Source organism: Phascolarctos cinereus, unplaced genomic scaffold, assembly GCF_003287225.1.
Source record: "Phascolarctos cinereus isolate Bilbo 61053 unplaced genomic scaffold, phaCin_HiC Scaffold_5;HRSCAF=322, whole genome shotgun sequence".
In the NCBI taxonomy this organism is placed as follows: Eukaryota; Metazoa; Chordata; class Mammalia; order Diprotodontia; family Phascolarctidae; genus Phascolarctos; species Phascolarctos cinereus.
In genome coordinates this window covers 211,198,965-211,225,049 of record NW_027555958.1, presented here as the reverse complement: position 1 = coordinate 211,225,049, position 26,085 = coordinate 211,198,965, and the positions used below count along the sequence as shown (strand labels likewise).

Below are 26,085 nucleotides of genomic sequence, written 5' to 3'. Positions count from 1 at the left end.
AAGGATGAAGCATATGTCATGGCAGGTGTGCCTGGAACTGGCCACTCTCCTTCTGGCTCCAATTCCTATTTTAGTCAAAGCTGCTGCTGTAGAGCACATAGTCTGGGCTGGAGGCAAGGAAGGAGCTGCCTGGGACTGACTGGAAGTGCCCAGAACAGTGGCAGGAGTTTCATCATCACTAGTAGCAGGGCCACTGCCAATGCCCCTCACCCCAGGGGTTGTGCTTCTAGAAGAAACTTTGGCCAGTGAACCTCTGGAGTTTTTTTTTAATTGTTTTTGCTTGTTTTTTAATGTTTTGATACCTTCTGTTTTTGTATCACCATGATTTTTGGATGTGCTTTCCACCTATCCCCACCCTTGAACTCTCTTCTTCTGTAAGAAAACAAAAAACCAAAGCCAAACCCCAAAATCAGTAGTTAAGCAGAAACAATAGATAACATGATCTTATCTGACAATTTATGCAACATGTCACCCATGTCATTTTCTGTTCCTGAGACCATGTTTAACAACCATGGATCTTCAGGCCAAAAACAAAAGTTTGAGAAATTACAGTAGCGTCTTCCCTCTAGGGTTATATGTAGCAGCTCTGGCACTGAAATTGAAAGTAGTAACTTTTTGGGTAATTCCTCTTTCTCTGTTGCTCCAGTTGGTGGCCTGCTATTATTCTGCCTCTCAAGTTCCCCTTTCTGCTGAGGTATGTCTCCCCTTTTTCTCTCTGACTTCCCCTTCCCTTTATCACTTTCTCTGTCCTCCATACCCTTCTTCCTATCCACTTTCCTGCATTAGGTAAGAGTAAATACTTGAAGAATGGGGGTTTAAGAGTTGTCCAGGGGCAGCTTAGGTGGCGCAGTGAATACATCTCTGGCCTTGGAGTCAGGAGGACCTGAGTTCAAATGCAGCCTCAGACACTTAACACTTACTAGCTGTGTGACCCTGGGCAAGTCACTTAACCCCAATTGCCTCACCAAAAAAAAAAAAAGAAAAGAAGAAAAAGAGTTGTCCAGAAGATACTTTGAGTGAGCCTACAGAAATTAATTTTACATCTCAGTACTTTTAATTAAACAAAATAAAACCTCAGTTATTTTAGTGAGCTGTTCAGAAGGGCAGAATATTAAAAATAATGAAGGGAAGATATTAGTAGCAGAATTAACCCACATCAGGTCAACAAAAAGCATAAACCAATGATAGGATTTGGTCTCTGGCCTCTCCTTCTACGTGGCTACTTTAAGTTCCTTGGTATAATGAAGGCTTATGCTACCTAGAATCTTGAAACCTGTCTGCTGGTCCCGGCTCTGCCAAGGTCACCTTGAACAACTTGCTTGTCTTGGCTTCAGTTTCTTCTCTCTGAGGCTCAGTTTCTTCATCTAAAAATTGAAGGAGTTGAATTAGGAGATATGTAAGGTTCATTTCATTTCCTCTGACCCCTATCCCTTTGCATGTTTAGTTAACTTTTTCTATTCAGCAGGATTCTGAGAGAAATAGGTCATATTTCATAAGTATCGGAGGACATTGGTGTAGTGGAAAGACCACTGAATTTGGAATTAAAGGAGCTGCCAATTATCATCTTTGTGATTTGGGGCAAATCACCTAACCTCTCAGAGACTCAGTTTTCTCATCTGTAAAATGAAGAGACTGGGCTAGACGGCCTGCAAGACCCTGTCTAACTCTAAATCTACAAGCCATTGTAGTTGAATGATACACACACACACACATATGTATGCATAGATGTATATATGCACACATAGCATATATATGTGTATGTATATATGCACATACAATGGATTTTGAGGGAAAATGCCCCTTAGTTTTTGCTTTTAACATGTTTTGTTTAGATGTATTTATGCTATAATACTCTTAACTATTATATGTTTGTTGGCGTAGACCATAAAGCTGTATAACTTTTTTATTTTATTTTGTTTTTGAAGTTAGTATTTTAATTTTACATCACATTCATTTCCCAGTATGTTCCTCTCCCTTCCCTCAATCAGACATTCATCCTCATAACAAGGTACTGTATTAAAGGAGGATAAAAAGCTTGGAAAAACTAACACGTCTACCAAGTATATCAGTATGTGTTGTTAGAACTTCTTAAAAAATAAGCACACATATACATCTGAACATAAACATCTATCTGATGTGTTGCCACTTTAAAGGAGTTCACTTAGAAACACACACACACACACACACACACACACACACACACACACACATTCCACTAGTGCTGCCCTCACTGCAAACAAGTTTGGAGTTCCTCTTTTGGAATTGCCTTCAGAGTTAGGGCCACTTTGTTTTGGACAGGCTTTATCCTTTGAGGCTGGATTTGAGTTTTGGAAAGAAACAAAAGTCATCCAGCCAAGTCTGGTGAATCAAGTGGATGATCAAGTCTGTCTAATGCCATTTTTGGTTTGGAGAAGTTGGAATGGAAAATGATACATGACCCTAAAGTAGTGAAACCGATTGTCGTCAGAGACTCATGAACTGTTCTGTATAAAAAGGACATACCTGTGTATCTGAGTAATCTTACATTATTTATTAACTGGAGGCTTATTGTTGGCCTATGTGACTTCACAAAGCCTGTTTTCTCCTTTGTGCCCACTTACCTTTTTAGCATTAAGAGCTAATGCAAGATTGCTTGAGAGAGTTAAAGGAATTCTTACATGTGCTCCAGAACTCTAGCTTGTTTCCCATTGTTAAAACTGAACATGTTTCATCCTTCTTTTCAATACTATGATTGAAACATAAAATATATGTCCACGACTTTATAAAATCAGCTAACAGACTGGGTACGTTCAGTATTTATCTTCCTTGAAATTGTCAGAAACTTTAACAATTCACTTTTTTTTTCCATTCAGACCTTTAATTTCATCAGTGTAGGGAGCTGCTGGTGAAGAAATGCCCTCTGTGGATACAGATCAACAACTGTTCTGAAACATGTAATTTTATTAGTGTTATGTGGGGACACAAAGAGCTTAAGCAACTTGTTCAGGGGTTACATGGCCAGTATACTTGAGAGGCAAGACTTGAGCTTAGGTTTTCCTGATGTTGAGGCCTGGTCTGTATCCACTATTTCAGGCTGCCACACTTAACATCCAGTTTTAGTACATGCTGTATTATTACTTGTCTGTAAATTCAAATCCTCACATGTGACATTAACAGACTTCTATCTGTCCAGAGTTCCTTGGGGGAGATGAGGATTCAAATGAACTAGTAAAAATTCAGAGTGTTAAGTGGGAAACAATATCTAGTTGTCTGTACAATCTTGGGTTTTTCTGTGTGGATAATACTATAAATTATATGTGCTTTTCTTAAATTGTTTCTGTTTCTACTTGAACGGCATATTATTATGAACATCATTTACTGTCTCCAGTGTATAAGGCACTGGGCGAGGGGCTGAGCACACATAGCTTATATTGTTTAGTGGCCAGTGACCGTCATTATACACTCTCTTGTCTTCCCATTCCTCTTCCCCCTTTTTCTCATCACAGAAAAGTGCTAGCTTTGACTTAAAGGTGATCTTCTGGATCACCAGGTGTTTGGGACTACTGATTTGAGGGGCAATATACAAATAATATGTACATGAACAGTGAAGGATTATAAGAAACCAGTGCTAAGTTATAAGCAGTGTTCTAAATAAGAGGTAAAGGTTTAACTTTTTGATACATATAGATGGAAAGTGTGTGCTACAGTTACCCAAAAATAACACTCAGAGATTTTCTAGGTATAAAGTGAAAGATTTATTACGTTCTCGCGAGAAGCGGGCATCTGCTTCATCTGGCAGTCCGAGTGAAGTGAGGCAAGGCACAAAGGTCAGAACAAAGGTTATATAGTCCTATCGCAGAGACACCCACTCATCACTGGCTGTAAATTCCCATTGGACAGGAATTTCAGCCTTACAATCTAAAACGTGAAAATTTACCCCAGAAACAAGGAATCTCATTATAATACTACCAATCCTAGCTATATTATCCTTATTTAGCATTAGCCATTAGCTAATACTAATGTAACAGTACAGATCATGTGTTTTCTAGGAACTTGAAACTTGGGCCTATTCAGGCTAGCGTAACCAAACTTGAGTTTGTAACAGTCTACAAAACTGTTACACTCAGTACATCTGAGAGATCTCACACTGTTTACATTGTCTCACTCAAAAGGAAGAAAGAAAAAATGAAAGGAAAGAAGGGAAAGAGAAAGGAAGAAAGAAAAGCAGATTGGTAGATATGTAGGTATGTAAGTAGGTTCTGGGACTCTGATTTCATTAGTGCATTTGAGCAGAGAAGATGTAAGGGAACAAGCATTTATTATGTGCCTACTATTTGCCATTAGAGTAATTGCATATTGTTTAGTTGAGTGTGGGTTTATTTGGAACTCCTAGTGTGGAAACTCCATCTACTGATGCAGATTGGCAATACATCTATTTGTAGCTTCTATACTTAGTTGGATGAGCCACTAAGAACACACAACTAGTATGTCAGAAACAGTACTAGAACTCAAGTCTTCTTAACTTCAAGGCCAGCCTTCTATCCATTACACCATACTTACTTTCATATTTACTATGTATATGTTAATTTGCAACCCATAATTGGGTGTTTTAAGGATAAAACATATCTAATTCACAAACACAAACACATAAAAGTAATTACTTTTAATTATTATTGAGGATATATGGGTTATTGCTAGGTCATGTGCCACATCCATGAATCCTCCCTTGTTCCCCACTGTCAGTAACAGCTTTCCTCCATGAATGTCATTTGGTACTTTTTTTGGCACACCTAATACACTTATGATGTATTATTATCCATAATGGTTGTCTATATACATCTGTCTTATCCCCTTACTAGACTCTGTGTTCCACAAGGTCAGGAATAATATAGTTTCTAAAATTTATATCTCCCCTAGTGCCTAGAATAGTGCTGTGCACACAATAGGCACTGTCTTATGTGGAGAGGCAGTCCTCCTTACCAAGTCAGACTTCTACATTGCACAGTGACTCCATTCCATCACATCTCCAACAGATTGCCCCTTTCATCTTAATTATTTTCAATCTGTCATTGTCTATTGGCTGCTTCCCTGTTGTCTGCAAACATGCTTATTTCACCTCCATCCATAAAAGACAAAACTCCCACAACAGTTGCCGTGCCACAACGCTCTACACTGTGATTGGCAATCCAGGGGTCTAGAGTGATTAAGTAAAAGTACATTTGTTCCTCTTGAACACTGTCAATTAACGGCCTGCATCAGGCAAGTGGAGAGTGACAACTTCTTCCTTGGCTCTAGTCCTATTGGAGTAGCTGGACATAGCTGACACAGCTAATACTTTGCTGGCTCAGTCAGACCAGAAAACTATAAAAGCAAAATTAGAGGATTTCCTTTTATTGGTATAGGGAACTTTATAGTAGGGTCTTACAGATAAAGAAATTCAGCATACTTATTTATCATATTTGACACAATATAAACGCTATAGGGATAGCTAGATGGCTTAGTGGATAGAGAGCTGGGTCTGGAGTCAGAAAGACCTGAGTTTAAATCCAGCCTCAGACACTTAATAGCCACGTGGCCCTGTGCAAGTCACTTAACCTCTGTTTGACTTAGTCCATTAGAGGAGGAAATGGCAAACCATTCCAGTATCTTTTCCAAGAAAACCCCATGGACAGTATGGTCCACTGGGTCACAAAGAGTTGGACGTAACTGAACAACAGTAAATATATACACAGGTATGTTTCATATGCACAGGATTAAAGTGGGAGTTTTAAGAAAAAACTTTAAAGGCAAACCTATCTCTTCTGTCGTCTGATAATACCTTGTGTGCACATGTCATTTATGTTTTTCAAAGCATTTTCATGTCCATTATCTCACTTGATCCTCAGAGCAATGCTTTGAGATAGATTGGACAGGTTTCATTATCTGGATAAGGATACTGAGACACAGTGCAGCGAAGTGACTTTGCCCATAGTTACATTGCTTATTAGTAGCAGAACTGATTCTAGAATCATGACTCCTAGATTCAGTAAACAGAGAAGTTAATGTTGTTGAGATCAAACATGTAAATCAACAAAAGGATTTTGAATCTGTAGGCTTTTTCAGAAGATGAGAGATGAAATACTAGTAAGGAAGTAAGCTGGTGAGTTACAAACAAGAATTGGATACCAAAAGTCGACTAGTCATTTTGTGACCTTATTCTTGCCACTTGTTTCCTCAAATAAGACATGTATATATGTATAATTTACTTCATAAGTATGCCAATATGAGTTTTAACCAATAAAAATAGAGAACATTTAAAAAATGTTGAGCATATTATAATTCTTTAATTATAAAGAATCCTTTAATTATAAAAATATTCTGTTATAAATATATATTATATAATATTAATAATACATAATTATAAAAAATCCTTTAATTATGAAAGAAATAAAGAAGAATATGATGTGGGGAAAAGGACATTGAAGTCACAAGACCTGACTTTGAATCCTTGCTCTGCCACTTACTAGCTATGTGACCTTGGGGGCAAGTCTTTTAACCTTTTTATGTCTCAGTTTTTTTATCTGCAAAATAAGAGGGCTATTAGATGAGATGATTTCTAAGGTTCTTTTCAATTTTAGTTAATGAACTATTACAATTTAGTAGATAGATAGATAGAGAGATATAGGTAGATAGACGGATAGATAAATATTTGTACCTTGGCACAGTGGAAAAGAGGACAGTGTCTCTGAAGTCAAGGAGTGTGGGCTGAATTCTACCTCTGACACTTATTACCTGTGATCTTTGGTAAGTCTAATCTGGGGCCTTAGTTTCACTGTCTGCAAAATGAAACAGTTGGACCAGATGGCCTCTGATCATATATATTAAAATGTGATATTTGTTGTTTTTTCTTGATTTCATTTTTAATTCTTTGAAAAAGCTCTATGTTAACATTTGACATAGGTGGCACAGTAGATAGAGCACTGGGACAGGAGTCAGGAAGATTTATGTTCAAATCCAACCTCAGACAGTTACTGGCTGTGTGACCCTGAGCAAGACACTTAATCTCTGCCTCAATTTTGTCACGTGTAAAATGGGGATAAAAATAGCACCTACCTCCCATGATGGTTGTGATGTGCAAATGAGATAATAATTGTACAGAATTTAGCACAGTGCCTAGCACATAAGAAGTGCTATATAAACTATTATTATCATTGTTATTATTTACCTGTTGATTTTTTTGTTTGTTTGTTTTGTTCTTTTTAGCGAGGCAATCGGGGTTAAGTGACTTGCCCAAGGTCACACAGCTAGTACACGCCAAGTGTTTGGTCTGAGGCCAGATTTGAACTCAGGTCCTCCTGACTTCAGGGCCGGTGCTTATTTATCTGTTGATTAAGGCCATTCTGTTTCTGTCCCTATTTTGCATGGGATTGTAATCTGCTGCACAGACCAAGAGCCCCCATGAGTAGCACTGTCTTCCAGACAACTGGCCCTGCCTCTGCCAGCATTGTCCAGAGGAGGAGCAGCCCCAGTGGAGATGTGATTGGGTAACTGGATCTTCAGGTGATTCAGCCTCCACCTCCTCTGCAGTCACCTTTTCCGGAGTCCCAGAAAACAAAGATTGCCATCACTAAAATCCGTGATATTATCAAATGGTTCGTTGGCAAAATGGGCATAGTTATATTAATTAAAAGGATGCTAAAGGTGTGTTTGTATACCTTATCTTCCAGCCAAACTGGATTACTTGCCTCCGGAACAATACATCTTCCCATCTTCAATAAGGACCACTGAGCCTTTCTATCCACCCTGCTGGAAAATTTTGCTACATGCACTGTCTCCCTTTATTTGAATGTGAGCTTTTGAGAGCAGGGATTGTCTCAATGTTCTATTTTTATCCCCAGCACTTAGCACAGTGCCTTTGCATACAGTATTCAATAAATGCTTTTTCACTCATTCATTCAGCCACTCACAACTATTCAAGCTAGAGCATACCAGTTACTAAGTGTAGGAAAAACTGAATCAACAGACGTCAATTGCACATAGCAACATGACTCTAAATGACATCTGCATGAGAAGAGTGGCAGCCAAAGGGATGGCTCTTGGGAATTTTGGATATGTCTGTGACACACAGATGACACTAGATGGCCCACGAGATCAGAACCCAACAACTTGTTACCAAGACTACATGACTTTATGCAGTCCTAGGAAGTTCCATCACTGAAACCTTTGGTGACTTGGGTATGGAAATTAAAATGAGAATGGGAGGGGTAAAAGAAAATGAAATTTTATCATCATTAAGTCAGTTTAATGGGGCAAAGCAGGAGGGAAAGAGCTCCTGTTAAAGACCAGACTGCAGCCATGTCAATCTGTAGTACTACTGACTAGTAAGCATGTGTTCCCTGGAATGCTTAATTTCTGTCACTTTTGCACGTGTCTTTATGGTGATTGGAAGAGAATGACAGCACTGAGGAGAAGATGTTCACATGCAGAAATGAAGGAGAAAGAGGCACCATAATTTCACAGGTTTGGGTATTTGCCAGAATTCTTTTGATGACTATGAAGGTAGATGTGGCATTTGCTGTGAAGGATAGGGAAAGAAGAAGAAGCCAGAAGAAGCTGGCTTTCTCTAAAATTCCCACTTCTAGTTTAGTACTAGATTACACTTGTATCCTCCTTCACATGGTATTATGACTTTAGAATCTGAAGTTCTAGGCTTGAATCCCATCTTTTTCACTTTACTGAGTGACCTTGGGCAAGTCACTTCAGTTTTGTGGGCTTCAAGTTTCCTCTTCTGTAAAATAAGATGGGCTGAGGTAGTGTAGGCTGGGAGGAATGGACTAAATTCCATCTCAAAAACCCCATAACTCTATGATTCTACAATCTTTCTTCCTCTCTTCTTTGAAAGTCATCATTCGTAGGAGTAAAACACTAATATTCTCTTTGTGAAAGTATACATACATACATATATATATTTATACATGTAAATAGACAATTAGCTGGGCCCAGAATTGAACAGAATGGAATGATTTGACTGGGATACTTTAAAGTTCTTTTCAATGGCCTTAAGCTTTTCCTTGAAATAAAGGCCCATATTTTAATTCCAGTATTCTTTTAGTGATGTTGTGTGACTTTGAGTCATAGAACACTATGACCTGTGAAGAACTGATACTGAGGATTCCCCAGTGGGGCAATGAAGAAGCCCATGGCAGGCCTGAGCAGGCAGCAACGCACAACACTGCAGAATTTATGAAGAAGTGATTGATGTAAGAGTTGTCATCAAAGAAAAGTAAAATTGAGTACTCTTTACTGAAGGGAACCCTCTGAAAGATATAGCAAAGAAAGTTCTTGAAAATACTTTTTAACAATGCTGCTTTTTGTGAATTACTTCTTTGTGAGAGGAGTGGTTGTTACAGAGTAAAAGCTGTTCTTAAAAGAGTAGAGGGTGTGCTAGTGTTTGTTGCCAAGATTTCAGGCACATAAGAGGAGATCTAGCCATGAGATGTTATCAGAGATGAAAATAACCTGGCATCTGAACAAAATATAGGCTACTACACAGGAGTAGTAAGTCTGACCCTCGTACAACGCCCCCCTTCCCCACAAGCATGACGGAAGCTAAAATGAGAAACAGGAAGAATGGAACAATAGTCACGAGACTGTATGTAAGTACCCATCTACCTAAGGTAAATTGTCATCCATAGAAAAGAGGCGGAGGGATTGTCTGTGTTTCTTTAAGACATTAGCTGTTGTATTAAGAGGGGAGGGAGACTTCTGGTGCTAAGATGGTGAAGTGAGGAAGGAGCCGTCTGAAGCCCTCCCAAATTCTCCTCCAGACAACTAGAAAATCACCTCAGAATTGATGTAGGAGCAGGGAAGCAGCCTACCAGCCCAGCGGGAAAGGTCTGTCTCGCTAGGATGGGAGGGGATGGAGATCCAAGAGCAGCAGCAGCAGCAGTAGCAGCAGCAGCAAGCCTCATAAAGGGGGCCTGCAGCAAGGCTCCAAGTTTGGGGCAACCCACCCAGGAGGTTCCACCCTCCTGCAAGCCAGCAGCTCCTTGGGCAAGTGAGCAGTCTGTGCAGCACAGCAAGGCCTCAGCCCAACGACTCCAACCCTAGCACAAGCCACCAGCCAGGCCTTGACCCTCTTGCAGACCAGTAGTGAAGCCCTGCCCTGGGGCTGGCCAACAATGAGACCCAACCCTGGGGCCTACCAGCAGAGAGATCCTGTTTTCATTGCAACCCAGAGGCAGGGCCCCACCCTTGGGGTAGCCCAACAACAAGATCCGTCCTCCAAAGCTAGCCACCAGAAAGTCTGTGTAACCATAGCAACCCAGCAGCAAGGCCCTAGCCCCTGGAGCAGGCCAGCAGGGAGGCCCTACCCTCCCTCGGACCAGTACAAGCCAGAAGGGAAGCCTACCCTCCACGGAAAGTAAGCAGGGGCCTGAAGCCCAGTGAAAGCCAGCAGTAAGACTCAGAGCCCCAGCACAAAAAGCCTGGAACAGTGCAAGACTAAAGCCCAACTCTCACATAAAATACCAAGTCACCAAAACAGACAGAAAAAAATTTGCAAAAACCAAAAAAGGAGCTTGTCTGTAGAAAGTTACTATAGTGATAGGGAGGATTAAGGTATAAACTTAGAAGAGGACAAGAGTGTCAAAGTGGCTACATGTGAAGCCTCAAAGAAAAATGTAATTTGGTCTGAGGCCCAAAAAGAATTACTGGAAGAGCTTTAAAAAGATTTTAAAAAAGCAGATTAGAGAAGTGACTCATGAAGAAAAGTCAATAGCATGGGAAAAGATATACAAAAATTTACCTTGGAAAATAACTCCCTAAACAATAGATTTGGCCAAATGGAAAAGGAAGTATAAAAGCTCACAGAAGAAAATAATTCCTTAAAATTAGAATTGAACAAGTGGAAAATAATGACTCTATGAGACATCAATATGCAAGAAAACAAAATCTAAAAAGTAAGAAAAAACAGATGAAAAAGTTAAATTTCAAATTGGAAAAAAACTGACCTGGAAAATAGATCCAGGAGAGATAATATAAGAATTATTGGACTACCTGAAAGCCATGATGAAAAAAAAAAAGCTTGTACAACACCTTTCAAGAAATTATCAAAGAAAACTGATGTATTAGAACCAGATGGCAAAATGGAAATTGAAAGAATCCACCAATCATTGCCTGAAAGAGATCCCAAAGTGAAAACTGCCAGAAACATCATAGCCAAATTCCAGAGCTCACAGATCAAGGAGAAAGTATTGAAAGCAGCCAAGAAGAAATAATTCAAACATCATGGAGCTACAGTCAGGATTACACAGGATTTGTCAGCTTCCACATTAAAGAACCAGAGGGCTTGGAGTGTGATACACCAGAAAGCAAAGGAGTTAGGATTACAACCAAGAATCACCTACCCAGCAAAATTGAGTCTAATCTTACAGGGGAAAAAAGGATATTTAACAAAATAGGAGACTTTTAAGCATTTCTAATTAAAAGACCAAAGGTGAATAAAGGATTCAGTTCTTTTTATCACTTATGTCTGTTGTGATTTCATGAAGATGTACATTAGAGCAAATTTTCTGGGTAATCAATCTTTTCTTTTGACTAAAGCGAGGTTTGGTGTTTACTAAATAAATGTACATGCCCTTCTGCATTCTAGATATGCAGTTGTCTACAGGATCAGATATGAAAATAATCCAGTAAAAGTATTCTGACATAATTCTTACCACTTACAAGCAATCTTAAGACTACATAAAAGAGTTAAAGTTAACAAGACTACATAAAGGAGTTAGATATTAGTAGAAGTCCAATTTACAAGTCCAATTTTTTCCTTAGGAAAAAAAGCATGAAAATATAAAAAAGAATTGGATAAAATAGAATCCACATTCAAATCTGCTAATAAGTGCATATAACCTGTAGATATAAACATGCATTTTATTTATTTATGGCTTAAACAAACTAGTAGGACAAAATGTTTTTGACTAGGCTTAAATTCACAAGACTTCAGAATTTGGACATAATTCACTCATTGTGAGTATCAAACAATTAGAAATGGCATAGTACTCACTAGGAAATACTTGAGAATTAAGGGAATGTACAAATACAGTGATTTGAATATTTTAAATTAAGGCATATTATTCAAATATCAAAACTTAGTACTCTCACTAAAGATATTAAGAATTTAGGAAATTGGTACTTGATGGGGCTGAGAACCTAAACACATCAGATTTATTCAAATTTTAAAGACAGTGAATGTAGAAAAAGTTCTATACAGATATCATAAAAATGGGAAATATTGTGGTTGCCAACAATCACAATAATAGTAATAGCTAGCATTTACATACACGTTAGGATTTGTAGAGTTTTTCATATGCTGTCTCATTTGATCCTCACTTTGTACTTTCACTGAAGCATGGGAAAACTTACATAAACCCTTTATACTTATACCCTATATACCTGTGCACGTATAACTCTTTGATCCAGTGACAGTGGTCTCTTGGCTATTCCAGGGACAAGAAGACACTACATCTCTTAGCTTCAGGCAATTTCTTGGGCTGTCTCCCATGCCTGGAATGCTCTCTCTCCTCAGCTTGGTCTACTGACTTCCTTGGCTTCCCTTGGGTCTCAACTAAAATCTCATCTTTTACTGGAAGCCTTCCCAAATTTGTAATTTATCCTGTGGATAACTTGCTTTGTATATATTTGTCTGTATGTTGTCTCCTCCATTGGACTGTAAGCTCCTTAGGGGCAGGAACTATCTTTTGCATCTTTGTATCCCCAGCATTTAGCACGGTGCTTGGAACACAGTAGGCACTTAATAAGTGTTTATCAATTGCTTGATTACAAAGAGAAGTAAGCAGAACCAGTAAAATGATATGCACAATGAATGGGAAAAAACAACAAAAAGAAACTGAACACTATGTAATTAATCAAGCTTAGCCCTAAAGAAAAGAAAACATATTTCCTCTCTTGTTTGGCAGGGAATAGAGTAATGGGACATTACATATACTGTTATATTTGGTTAATGTGTTGATGATTTTCACTGAACTGCTTTTTCCCAGTTATCTTTCTTTTAAAGGGATGGCTCGCTTGGTGGGGGTGGGGTAGGGGGAAGTATATATTTAGGGATTGAGATAATATAAAAAAATTGTATCAATAGAAAATTTAAAAGAAAATGGAATTAATGACTTTGCTCCCAGTGTCTGCAAAATTCTCCATAGCCAAAAAAAATGTTTGAGGGGCAGGGCAGGAACCAAAAGAAGCCACCTGCTATCAAAGTCAGGTCCATAATATCTGAGAGATTAAGATAAAGGACAGACTGTCATTACAAATTAAAAGTTTTACACCTCATATACAACAGCTTTTCCTTATTTAAAATATTTGTTCCTTCCTAAATTTGATTGACAAGAAAATCCCAAGATTAGAAATTTGTAAGTAATCTAGATTCAATAAACATACCAAAAGGTAACAAATAAGATGACTATGGCATAAAATAAAATGAGCTACCTTTTGGAATCTTTAAGGTAAGTGAAATAACCTATACTTTATGTTTTATTTTTATAATCATGTTAAAATTTTAAATAAAAAGTTTAGAAAGTATAAAATCCCTGGGTTCAAATCCTGCCACAGGGCAAATGACCCTGGGCAAATCACTTAATCTCTGTCCCTCAGTTTCCTCCTCTGTAAAATTAAGGTCCTATCTGACTAAATCTATGATCTTTTATTTCTTGTGGGAGAGATATCTTTAATCATTCCTTTCTATTTTAAAAATCCTTTTCTCTAAATTTGCTTTTAGATTCCAAGCTGAAAAGGGATGTATCACATATAACATATGTTCATTTCTGAGTACTTTCTTTCATCTATTTAGTAGCTCCATAGGTTTATGCTGATAAATTACATCGCCACTTTTAGGACAAGGAATGTTTTGTTTTACCTTTACTGTATTCTGCTTGAACACGAACTCAAAAGGGGTGCTGAAAAATTAATCTTTTCTTTCGGCGCCTCCTCATTTACTCATCAGGTATGTGTGTTGTCTGTGTCAATGCTAAGGAATTAGATTCAGAAGGTTTTGTTTGTAGCATGAATTTTTCATGGTGAGCCACAGTATTTCTCACATGCTTTGGACCTTAATTTTATCTGTCAGTGAATATAAGAATAATAATATATAATGCAGAGAGTCACATACATTTTTATTTTTAAAAAGTTTTTATTGAAATATTTTGCTTTTACATCACTTATATTTCCCAACCTATTCTCCTTTCCCATCCTTCCTCTTTTTCCCAGAGCGTCATCCCTTAAAACAAAGAATTAAAAAAAGGTGTGTTTGTATGTGTGTTGCAGGGGGAGCAGGGTTCAGCAAAACCAAGTATATCAAAAAAGTTTGAGTTTGTATGCAGTATTTCACCTCTGCAAAGAAGTTGGGAAAGGGATGTTTTCATATCTATTCTTTGGGGCCAAGCTTTTATTTTTAACTTTATAACTTTTAATTTTGATTATTTTGTTGTTCTTTTCATTTATATTTCCATATACACATATATCAATGTGCATATTATTTTCCTGATTTTTCTTATTTTACCTATTTCATATTGTCTTCATGTTTCCCTGTATTCGTCATATTCATGGTTTCTTACAACACAGTAATATTCCATTTCTCATATACCAAAACTTTTTTAGTCATTCCCAACATCAGTGAGAATTTACTTTGTTTCTAGTTCTTTGCTGCTACTAAAAAAGTATTGCTGTAAATATTTTGGTGTATACATATAGCTACTTATATTTGCTATCACAAAAAAAATGCTGCTATAAATATTTTGGTGTATTTGGCTCTCCTGCCCTTGTTTTGATCAATTGTCTCCTTTGCATATGTGCTAGTGAAATCTTTGGGTGAAAAGATATGGGCATTTTAACCACTTACTTTGCATAATTCCAAACTGCTTTCTAGAATGTCACATATGTTAAAGATGTGTCTACTACTCTATGGGAGAAGCATGGTACAGGGGAAACCATGAACTTGGAGATTCAGAGCTTGAATTTGCTACTTACTACGTGACCTTCGGCAAATTACTTAATCTCTCTGGGTCTCAGTTTTCACCTCCAAAAAGTGAGGATGTTGGACTAAATGACCTCTAAAGACCCTTCTAACTTCACATTGGTAGTTATAACTAGTAAAGTTAGAAAACCTCAGTGGCTGCCATCATATTGTATGAAAGTCAAGGAGGAATGGGTAGTGAAAAGTTGGGATTGGAATATAATATGATAATATGTGTTTGAATCCCACCTCAGACACAGCTGAATAACCCTGAGCAGATCTCTTTACCTCAGAACGTCAATTTACTTAATTTCCTAAATGGGAATACTGCTTCTACTACTTACCTCACAGGATTGTTGTGAGAAATGCATATGGAAAACCTTAAATTGCTGTACAACATGAATTATTATTATTACCTAAATCTATAGTGTTTTGCTGCCTGTCTAGGTTGCAGAGGACTTTTTAAAAATCAGTTTTTTACGGCCTACTGGTTTTGAAGAAGAGTGGATTAAAATTACGTTTGGAGCTATCTGGGAATATATAAGGGATACTGGGATTATACATAACCAGTTTGTGGGTGACATTGTTACCTGTAGCAGGTAGGTGGGTGGGTGATTAGAGAGAGGGAAAGAGTATAGTTTAAAAAAAAAGACAGAAGAAGCCACGCTAAGGGAATGAATGCAAAATTGTATTGAACTTGTTTGTATATTTATTATTGATAATGAGCAAGGGATGAAAAGTTACTTGTACAATTCCTGCTTCCAGAATTTCCTGTTCAATGAGGGCAGCTATAGGAAGGTACTGGTTTTACCCAGTTGTAATAGAGGGGTGATCCTAGAAATGTTAATGTGATTAGGAAATAAAACACTCAAAAATTACAGGATATTTTTCTCTTGCTCATGTTTATAATTCCATAACCTAGAGCTAGTCTTCCTTCACGTTCACCTTCAATTGTTCCCTAATGAATGGGAAGAAGGATTGTGAGTTTGCAAAGGTTATTTGTAGGTTATTTGTGTGCCTGACTGGGGCGGAGTGGGGGGGGGAGAGGGGGGAGAACTTTTTCACTGTTCATACTTGCTGTACTATACACAGCACTTTTCAACAAGAGGAAATAATAAATGACATGAAGAAGTTAAAGACTAGCTTTCCTCATTATCTTCAATTCTGAATTAGATTTAATGATTGAAACATGAATAATAAAACAGCAAAAGGAGTATTTTTCATATGATAACAGATTTTTCTTCTCCAATTTACATAGGGTTGAAGCTTTGAGAGAAGCAGCATCTGCTGTAGAACAAGAAAAAGAAATTCTCCTAGAGATGATCCATTCTATACAAAACAGCCAAGAAATGAGACAAATCAGTGATGGTAAGAACTTTTTCCAAAGCTACATCATCAACAGTTATTAAACACTCGAAGTGTGTGAGTAGTTCCTTTTATGTGTGTCTGAATATTTAAAAAAATACATTTATCTTTCACATGAAGTTCTGATTTAACTAAGGAACTTAAGCCAAATATGGCTTTTTGTACTTTTAACCTCAAAAAAATTTTTTTTTCTGCCAGTTGATTTGCTGTAGAAATGTAAGCCAATATAACAGTTAAAACCAGCGAAGGAATTCTCACCCTAGGATGAGGGCCACATTAGAAATACATTGCTTGACCTTTGGTGGAAGCGTATTAGGTTTCAGTAGAAGATGTGAGCTCTAGCTTTGTATTATATTAAGGCCCTCATTTATGTGGTTAGTTGTCAATCAAAATCAAACTTTAAGACCTTGAATTGGAATCAAATGAAAAAGACCTGAGGACCCTCCCCCAAAACTAGCACAAAAGCCCTGCTCACACTAAATTGATAACACTTTCCTCTTAGGACTCTCCCATATATCTTTGCTAATTTAAAATACAAACCTTAACATGAAATTGGAGAGTTTTAGTTGACTATATTTATTTGTTATAAAAGAAGGTTTCTGTTTTGGGAAGGGAAAAAATTCTCTGAAAGAACATCAGTAAAAAAATACAAAAAACTAGAAATTCAGAAGGGGGACACAAACAGGGCAATTTTGTTACTACCATATTAAATTCTGTATGCACTTTACATATATACAAACTATACATAAGAGAAGTTTAGTTTTATATACAATTTTTTTTGCTTTTGCATATTAGAATTTTGTATTAATATCTGTGAAGCTCATAATAAAAATAAAATAAAGAAAATAAAAAATAAAGTTTAGAGATTAGAAGCTCAGAAATTTATGAATAATTAGTAAATATCAAAAAGGAAAGAAAGGAGAAAAAAAATAAAATTAGATCAATTATGAGGTGGGAAAGAAAAAGATCAATTGATATAATAATGTAACCTTAGTATAAAAATATGATGTGACTCTTTGGCTTGACTTGTTTTTCAAAGAGAACTGAGTAGTCTGACTCAGTCCCTCTTATAGCCAATGGTAAATACACATTTGTAACCTTGAAAATCAGGGTTAGGTATGCAGACTGAGTTAATTGAATCATGCACATATTGAATATATGAATTGGTCTCAAATATATTTTATACTAATCAACCAGCTTATTACTCCAGACAAGCAGTTAATAAGAGAATACTAAAATAGAGTTGTGGAATAGAGATAGATAGCCCATTATTTCCTTGTGAGTAATTATGTGCTAGATTATTTCCTCACTATTACTCCTGCCACTCACCTACCCTAAATTCCACCTGCTAGACTCAACTAAATTGCTTGTTTCTTTCTTTGATCTTCTATCTGCAAATAATAGGGTGACTTTCTGGACGGTATAGCTTCCCTTTTACCCACATGCTTATCTCCTACAATATTAAGATCCCTTTAGTTAGCCTTCTCCTGCCCTCTCCTATTTATCAAGTTGTTTTTTAATTTAATTTTTTTTTTATTATGAACTTGACATACAAACATGATCATTTTCAAGTAAAAGAACAGAAAGAGATTACATATGGAAACTATTAATCTCTACTATGTCCAACTTGTTTCCTTTCTTTAAAACTATATAATAAATTTAATATCTTGGTTTAAAAGCTGTCTTATTTGTCTGTTTCCCTCTAAATCTTTCTGTTCTCTTATGTAGTTTTAAAAATGCTTCAATGATGCTCTTCTTCTTTTTGGCATTATTAGTAGTAGCCTCTTTTTCCTCTGCTCCACCTCCTCAATTTAAAAAAAAACAAAACACCTCCCTTATAACAACTAATCATAATAAAGCAAAACAAATTATACAATGGCCATGTCTAATAAGTACTTCTCATTTAACACCTTTAATCCTTCTCTGACAAGAGGCTGGAATGTTTCATCGTTAGTCCTCTGGCATCATGTTTGATCACTGCACTAGTCAAAATTCTCTAGTCTTTAAAAGTTGCTTTTTTGTACAATGTTGTAGTCATTGTATAAGTTGATGTCTTGGTTTTGCTTACTCTACTTTGCATCAGTTTCACACAAGTCTTTCTAGGTTTCTCTGAATCCATCCCTTTCATTATTTCTTTTTCTTTTTTTTTTTTTAGGCAATTGGGGTTAAGTGACTTACTCAGGGTCACACAGTGAGTGACAAGTGTTTAGTCTGAGGCTGGATTTGAATTCAGGTCCTTCTGGCTTCAGGGCCAGTGCTCTATCCACTGTGCCACCTAGCTGCCCCCTTTTATTATTTCTTAAGGCACAATAATATTCTTACATTTATGTGCCATAATTCGTTTAGCTCTCCCCCAATTGATGGGCACCCCAGTAATTTCCTATTCTTTGCTATGACAAAAAGTATTGCTGTAAATATCATATCCTTGTTTTGAGTAAATATGCTTCAGGTTCACTTATCCACTCGTAATGTAAAACCTTGGGAGGCTATTAGATTTATCCTGTGATCTTCAGGTAAAATTTATAAATAAATTATTCCAGAGAACCTATTCCATTTTCCTGTGACCTCCTTTTGTAATCCATTTTATTTAACATCTCACAGAATCTTAAGAGTTGTAGGAGATTTCAGAGATAAGTGAATCTAACCCTACCTAAATGATGAATCTCGTCTATAATATCTCAGCAAGTAGATATTCATTTGGAGAATTCCATTAATGGGTTACTAATCTAGCTAGCTTCATCTTTTCCTCGAGCATATTTTAAGATATATGCTGTAACTTCTCTATCCTCAGTTCATGATCTTTTCCTGATCTACTAGTATAGTTACTCTTTAAAAAAGGATATGGTATAAGTTTGATATGCCCGGTTCTTAATGACTCCCATATTTCCTAAGGCCTCACAAGCCCTCTGTTAACCAATATATAAATAAAATTATAAAATTTCATCAGGAATCAACATCAACTTCACCTTCCTACAGACTGAAGTATATACCTTCTCCCTTTCAGAAACTGGGGCAGGTTCCCATCTCTAGTCCCATGACACATCTCCCATTTGTCACAACTACACAAAGATCACAGAGAACAATTCAGACAGTCAACAAGTAGTTAAAATTTAGCAATAACATCTGCAAATTTTTCAGGATTCTGGAATGTGGTTTTGTCTAGATTAGTTAACATTAAGGGCACTTAGATGCTCTCATTTCCTTACTTATCTTGGATTTCAATTTACTGTGAACTATTTTTCTTTTATCTTTCTCAGTTTGTCTGAGGGTGGGACAGTGTAGTGTGAAGAGGTCCAGATTTGGAGTCGGAATACCTGGGCTCAAATCTTGGCTTTGCCACTTACTACATGTATTATGTTGAATAACCTACTTCACCTTTTTGGGGCCTTAGTTTCCAAATCTATAAAGTGAAGAGTTATTGTAGGTGTCCTCTAAGGTCCCTTCCAATTCTAAATCTATGATCTTTGGCAGAGAAAATAGAACAAAATGGGAATTGAGTAGTTTGAATTTTTCTCCAGTGTATATTATCTTCCCATCCATGACAAGCTGAGCTCCTTTCTTCCTTGATGATCATCTTGCTCTCAACCTAACTTTTCAAATTAAAAAGAGACCATTTTATGAATTTAGCATGTATTGCAAGCCTCAGCTCATAGTGGCCCCTAGTTGACACCATTCATAAATTATCTTGATAAGCTTTTTGTATTCACCTTTAATTAGCTGTCCTCACTTCAGTCCTTTGTACATTCCAGTGATTTCTCTCAGTTTCTTTAAACATATCCCCTTTTCTTTCTCATTGGAAATAATTATGATTAGATTACTAGAATTTTGTTAAGAATCTCTTTCAGGTCACGGCATCTTATTTGTACTATTGCTGAATTCTTGAAATATGGTTTCCTAACAGTCTTAGGATTTATTTCAGATTATAGCTGAGATTCTTCTCCTTACTTATCACAAACCACAAAAGACTGGGATGGCCACTGCCTCCCAAGGGTTATCATTAACTTCACCGGTTCTTCCTTATTGATTTTAATCACATCCAATGAGTAGTACTTTTCAGTTCCTCCTATTTCAAAATAAGAAGGCAAGGCATAAATTTATTAGCTGCTGTATTTTCAGGAGAAAGAAATATCCATGCAGGGTAACCTGGTAGAGTGTTAAGTATGGGGTTCACATCCTGGCTCTCCCACTTACTACCTGTGCCCTTGGGTAAGTCATAGCTTCTCTTCACCTGGAAAGTGAAGATACTGTCATATGTATCCTCAATTTGGGGGAAGCTAGGTGGTGCAGTGGATGGAGTGCTGGGCCTAAAGTCAGGAAGACTCATCTTCCTGCGTTCAAATATGTCCTCAGACACTTACTAGCTGCGTGATGCTGGGCAAGTCACTTAACCTTGTTTGCCTCAGTTTCCTCATCTATAAAATGAGCTGGAGAAGGAAATGGCAAACCACTCCAATATATTTGCCAAGAAAACCCCAAATGGGATCATGAAGAATTGGACATGACTGAAACAACCTATATTTAGAGCTGGGAAAAAACCTTAAGTCATCAAGTTGAATCCCCTCATTTTGCACATGTGGAAACAGACTTCCAAAAGAGGTTGTGACTTGCCCAGGATCACAGTAAGTAACAGAGCTGGGATAGGCTAATTTATCTTGGCTCTAAATTCACTGACTTAGATAGCTGAAGTGTCTCATCACAAATATATCTCATCTCAGCCAGTTTTGTGATTCAGGTCATGAACTCATCATGTAATCTTTTCAGTTAGCCAAACTACTTGTAGTAGACTCCCATCTTTATAGTATCTGTTTCTCAATCCTTTGATCCATACCAAAATGTTCTTTACTATGCCTCTCTCATCTCAGATGTGGATTTCCACATAGATGAATAATCTTCTTGATGTATAGTACTACACTTTCTCCCCTTCTGCCTATTCTGGTCATCTTGAATAAGGTATACTGTCCCATTGTCATATTCCATTCATGAGTTGCAACTCATAAAGGCTCAATAGGACTTAGTGATATGCATATTTCTGACTACTAAGATTTCTAGTTCACACTGTTATATACTCCATGCATTGTTAGATAGCTAAACCTAATGATATTTCTTCCACCTTCATTATTATTGTATCCTACTGATTTTATGTCTACTGCTATTCTATTTTTTTTCTTTTTGAGATCGACTGTCCCTTTCTCAGACTGGAAATGCAGAAGCCTTGTGGACTCAGTCTTTCCTTCTCTTTTTAGTTTCAAGTCATTCTCCAAGAAAATATATTCTTTCCCACCATTGTTAGTTATTATCTCAATCTCTGAAGAAGAGTTCACTATTCCTGTATTTTATGCTATGGCCACAAAAGTTTAATGCTGTTTGCCTCTTCATTAGTAAATTCCTTATACTTCATTTTAATCATATTTCCTCTTACTCTTTTGTGAAGATAGAGTATATAAAGTAAAGCAACAGAGCTCTTCATATATAACAGCATATTAATGCAACCAAAGTATTGTTGACACAAATATGTTTCTTGTTGGTATCAGCTAACTATACAAAACATTTTTTTTCTATTCAGGAGAAAGAGAAGAATTAAGTCTAACAGCAGATCGTTTGATGGGAAGAACTCTCACTGTTGAAGTTTCCGTAGAAACAATTAGAAATCCCCAGCAACAAGAATCACTTAGGCATGCCACAATGATTATTGATGAGGTGGTCAGTAAGTTTCTGGATGATTTGGAAAATGCCAAGAGTCATTTAATGTCACTGTATGGGGCTTGTTCATCTGAGGTACCACCTGGACCAATTGATCAGAAATTTCAATCCATAGTAATTGGATGTGCTCTTGAAGATCAGAAGAAAATTAAGAGGAGATTAGAGACTTTGCTTAGAAATATTGAAAACTCTGATAAAGCTATCAAGTTGTTGGAGCATTCAAAAGGAGCTGGTTCAAAAGCTTTGAAGCAAACTAGTTTAAAGCAAGTTTAAATAGCTTGGGCAACTTAAAGGCTCAAATGAGTTTCCATGTAAAGATAAGAAAGTACTATTTTAAGTGATAGATATATGTATTCCCTTGTAAATGTTGAGCAGACCCATTCATTCTGTTTCAGCTGATAAAAATATTCCAATGTCACTGCTCTCACCATGGAGACATTTATAATTAGAAAATATTAACTATAGCTCTATTTTTAAAGTTAATATTTGTCTTATTATCTGGTTCATCATTACTTTTGACTATATTTTGGGTAAAAACACTCAATTATGTAAAAACAAAAAGTGTGTAGATGGTAGCAGTATTCACCAGTACTGTTTCCTCCCTTCTACTATCTATCTTGCAGTACAAGTCAACTTGGCAAATATATCAACTGAAATTTTTTCATCTAAAATTTGTCATATAGGTTAGACTGTATGCAACAGCTGGCTGACATACTTCTGACTCCTAGAACACAGACCAGTCCCAGGTCCTGTCTGGTGTACAACAGCATGGAAGCAAATTCATTCATTCAACACTTATTTAATATCCATTAAGTTGGCCATGAGACCCTAAGTCAATCAACACTGAGTGCCTTAAGAGAAATCCAAGATATGGTCCTTACCCTTAAGGAGCTTCTACCAGCATACCTGACCATTGAAAAGTGACTTTAATTCATTTTACAAATATTTGTGGAGCATCTTCTAAGCTTAAGATATGATGGTACATATTATGCAGACACTGAGTAATGCGTGATCCCTGCTCTCAAGAATCTTTATTTTAAAGGTTGACATGCCTGGGGATATATGGTTTTCTCTAATCTGCCATGTTGGGTTCTGAGCAGTTTGCTTTCATTCTAAAAATATGTTTGAGGAAATTCCAAAGAATGAAATTTCCTAAACTAGCATCATGTGTTGGGGGGAGAAAAACATCGATGTGATTTTATTCTAATTTATATGAATTATCTTCAGTATAGAATTGTAGGCAAACACAAATTGCTAATGCTAGTTTGGCATCTTCCCAATGTTCAGCAGACCCTTAGCTTTTACCTCCCTATCCCTAAATCCAGCAAGTGTGCTCTTAAAAATCTAATTTCATTTGGTTGGGAGTTAAATCTAATGGACATACAACATTCTGAAGATAAATATGATTTGGGCTGTGTAGTTCAGGGTTGTTATCCTTACTTTATCATGGGTATAGATAAAGGAATTGATTTTACTTTGTTTCCTTTGTTCTCTTAAAACCCAGCTCTGGTTTTCTGTTCTCCATGAAGTCTTCCCTGATAGTCCAAGCTAGAAGTGGTTCCATTCACCTAGAATTTCTTATACTTGTTTGACCTTTCCTATGTACTTATCATATTCTAACTTTATTACATGTTTTGGCATACATTTTTATACTCTTACTAGATTGTAAGCTCCTTGAGCAAAGAGACTTACTTTTTTCCCCTTTAATCTTTGTGTCCTTAGCATCTAGCACATAATATACAATAAATGTTTATTGAATAGTAATAGTGGACATTTTTGTGGTGCTTATAAGGCTAATCAAGTGCTTTACCCATTCATTTGATCCAACAACCCCAAGATGTAGAGTAGCACAGGTATCATTTTTATTTCACATATTAAAACACTGAAGCTCAGACAGATGAAAGTGTTTGAGTGACTTGCCCAAGACCACACATTCAGGTTCCAAGACCAGTTCTCTTTTCCAGTACACTGTGAGTTTCAAATAGATTCCAATTAGAATCAACTGTGAGACATGGGAGACACTGGCACAAGACCACCCAGCATGGTATGCCTGCATCAAAGAAGGCTCTGTGCTCTATGAGCAAAGCAGAATTGCAATAGTTCTAAGGAAATGTATGATGTGCACATTTAGGCATCTTCACTCCAAAGGTTCACATGGACTCTTTGTGCCTGACCTGTGGTAGAGCCTTCTGAGCTCATAGTGGTCTGATCAGCCAGAGATAGACACATGTACCTTAACTCCAACATAGTGAAGTCATTTTGGTACTCTGAGAATGGACGACCACCATCACCACACTGTAAGTCTACTACCTTTATACATTTCAAAATATTTTACTTTATGGGCTCTTGAGCACCATCTCAATACCTCTTTCTCCTTGGAGCTATTTACCCTAGCCTTTATCTAGCCTCATCTCTTCCAGTTCCTCCTTTGCTCTCCAGCTTGAAACTGCTGAGTCAACACTAAGGTATGAGAAAGACCAACAGAATTACATTCTGAAAGAGTATTTGGTTGTATATTAAAAAAAAAAAGCTTTCATGAAGATTGAGAATAGCATAAGCTATTTAGCTGAAAGTTCAACAAGACAATGTTGAACATTTGGCTGTATTACAAAAGCTAAGGGATCCCCTAACTTTTGTAGGGGAAAGTACTACATTTTTTTAAAGACTTAGGGGTGAGGGAGAAGAGAGGATGACATAGTAAAATCACAGGAAGCTCAGTGTACTCTGGCCATAGAGAAGCCTAAGGATAGTTTTCAAATATGTGCCCCCTCCCAGTTTGAAAGGGTAATAAATAAAGACTTGCTGAGAGGAAGGGGAAGAGTAAGCATAGGGGCAACTCTTATTTCACAAAGGCCAGATCAAGCTTTGTGATCAAGGATTTAGAAACCTCTATTTTACTTGGATGCCAAACACATTTATCAAATCTATGACCTTATGGAATAAATATTGACAATAAATGTGCAATTATTTGGCAAACTATAAATTATGTCAGTTAATGTGGGGGAAAAAAACCTTAAAAGCCCTCATGTTTTGACATTTTTTCCTATGTATTTATTGAGGTCATAACTGCAATCCAAAAAGTTATATAATGGTTTTTCCATTCAAATTCACAAAAATATTTTAATAGCAATTATTAAAGGTGTTCAACTTCACTTTTAGTGCTGACAGTACTATTTTTAAAAATTACTATTAACGAACATGCTACTTCACATTTTTCAAGATGATGGGTCTTGACCTCACTCAGGTAATGGAACACATCTGTGATCACATCAATTCAGAAATTCTCTCTAGCAATGCAGACTGCAATTCATCCATGCCTGCCTATCCGGCGTGACTATTATGTCCTCCCTTAAATCTGTCATGGGTATTTCTGAATGTACTAGAGACCTACCTCACTTTCTCCTGACATTCTGAGAGTACCAGTGGAATACTTCGGCTTCCCACCTGCCATCTCTCACTGTCACTCTGTGCCCAGTCCATTTTCTCTTCCTGTTATGCAATTCCCTGATGTGTTTTAATCCTTCCTGCTCACCTTTTAGAATTTCTCATTGATCATATGTTGCAGCCTGCTCACACCCATCATGCACATCTCAGATACTTGTTTTTAATTCTGTAGAGACTGATAAGTGCCATATCTTACTTCCACACAGCAATACTAATATAATATTGGTAACAAAAAGATGGCCCTTTGCTTTTATGGGGATCACAGGGTCAGTAAAGGAGCTATGCAATTTACTGCTCCACTCTCCTCCTCCTGTCAACTCTGGGTCCTACTCATTATCCATCTGTACCAACTATGTTAGGTATACATACTGATAGACATGTTCTCACAGGTGGAACATCCAAAGGGACATAAAATCTAGGTGACTGACATTCTTCAATCACTTGGTCTTTTCTCTATGGATAATCAGGATAATATTAACACTAATGATAATAATAGCTTGTATTTATATAGTGCCTACTACGTGCCAGGCACTATGCTAAATGCTTTACAAATGAGACAAAGGTTAAGGGATTTGCCCAGGATCACACAGCTAGTG

At 37.0% G+C, this 26,085-nt stretch overlaps 1 protein-coding gene across 2 annotated transcripts in view; it reads left to right on the top strand.

The window, feature by feature from the left end:
* The window catches only part of BAG2 (BAG cochaperone 2), a 35,538-nt gene extending 11,729 nt beyond the window's left edge, over window positions 1-23,809 (top strand). For both annotated transcript variants that reach the window (XM_021000505.2, XM_078155306.1), the window contains 2 exons: window positions 16,239-16,348; window positions 21,909-23,809. In XM_021000505.2, the coding sequence (XP_020856164.1) occupies window positions 16,239-16,348; window positions 21,909-22,318 (520 nt within the window). In that variant the 3' untranslated portion in view covers window positions 22,319-23,809. The remainder of the gene's footprint in view (window positions 1-16,238; window positions 16,349-21,908) is intronic.
* Window positions 23,810-26,085: the final 2,276 nt, after the last annotated feature.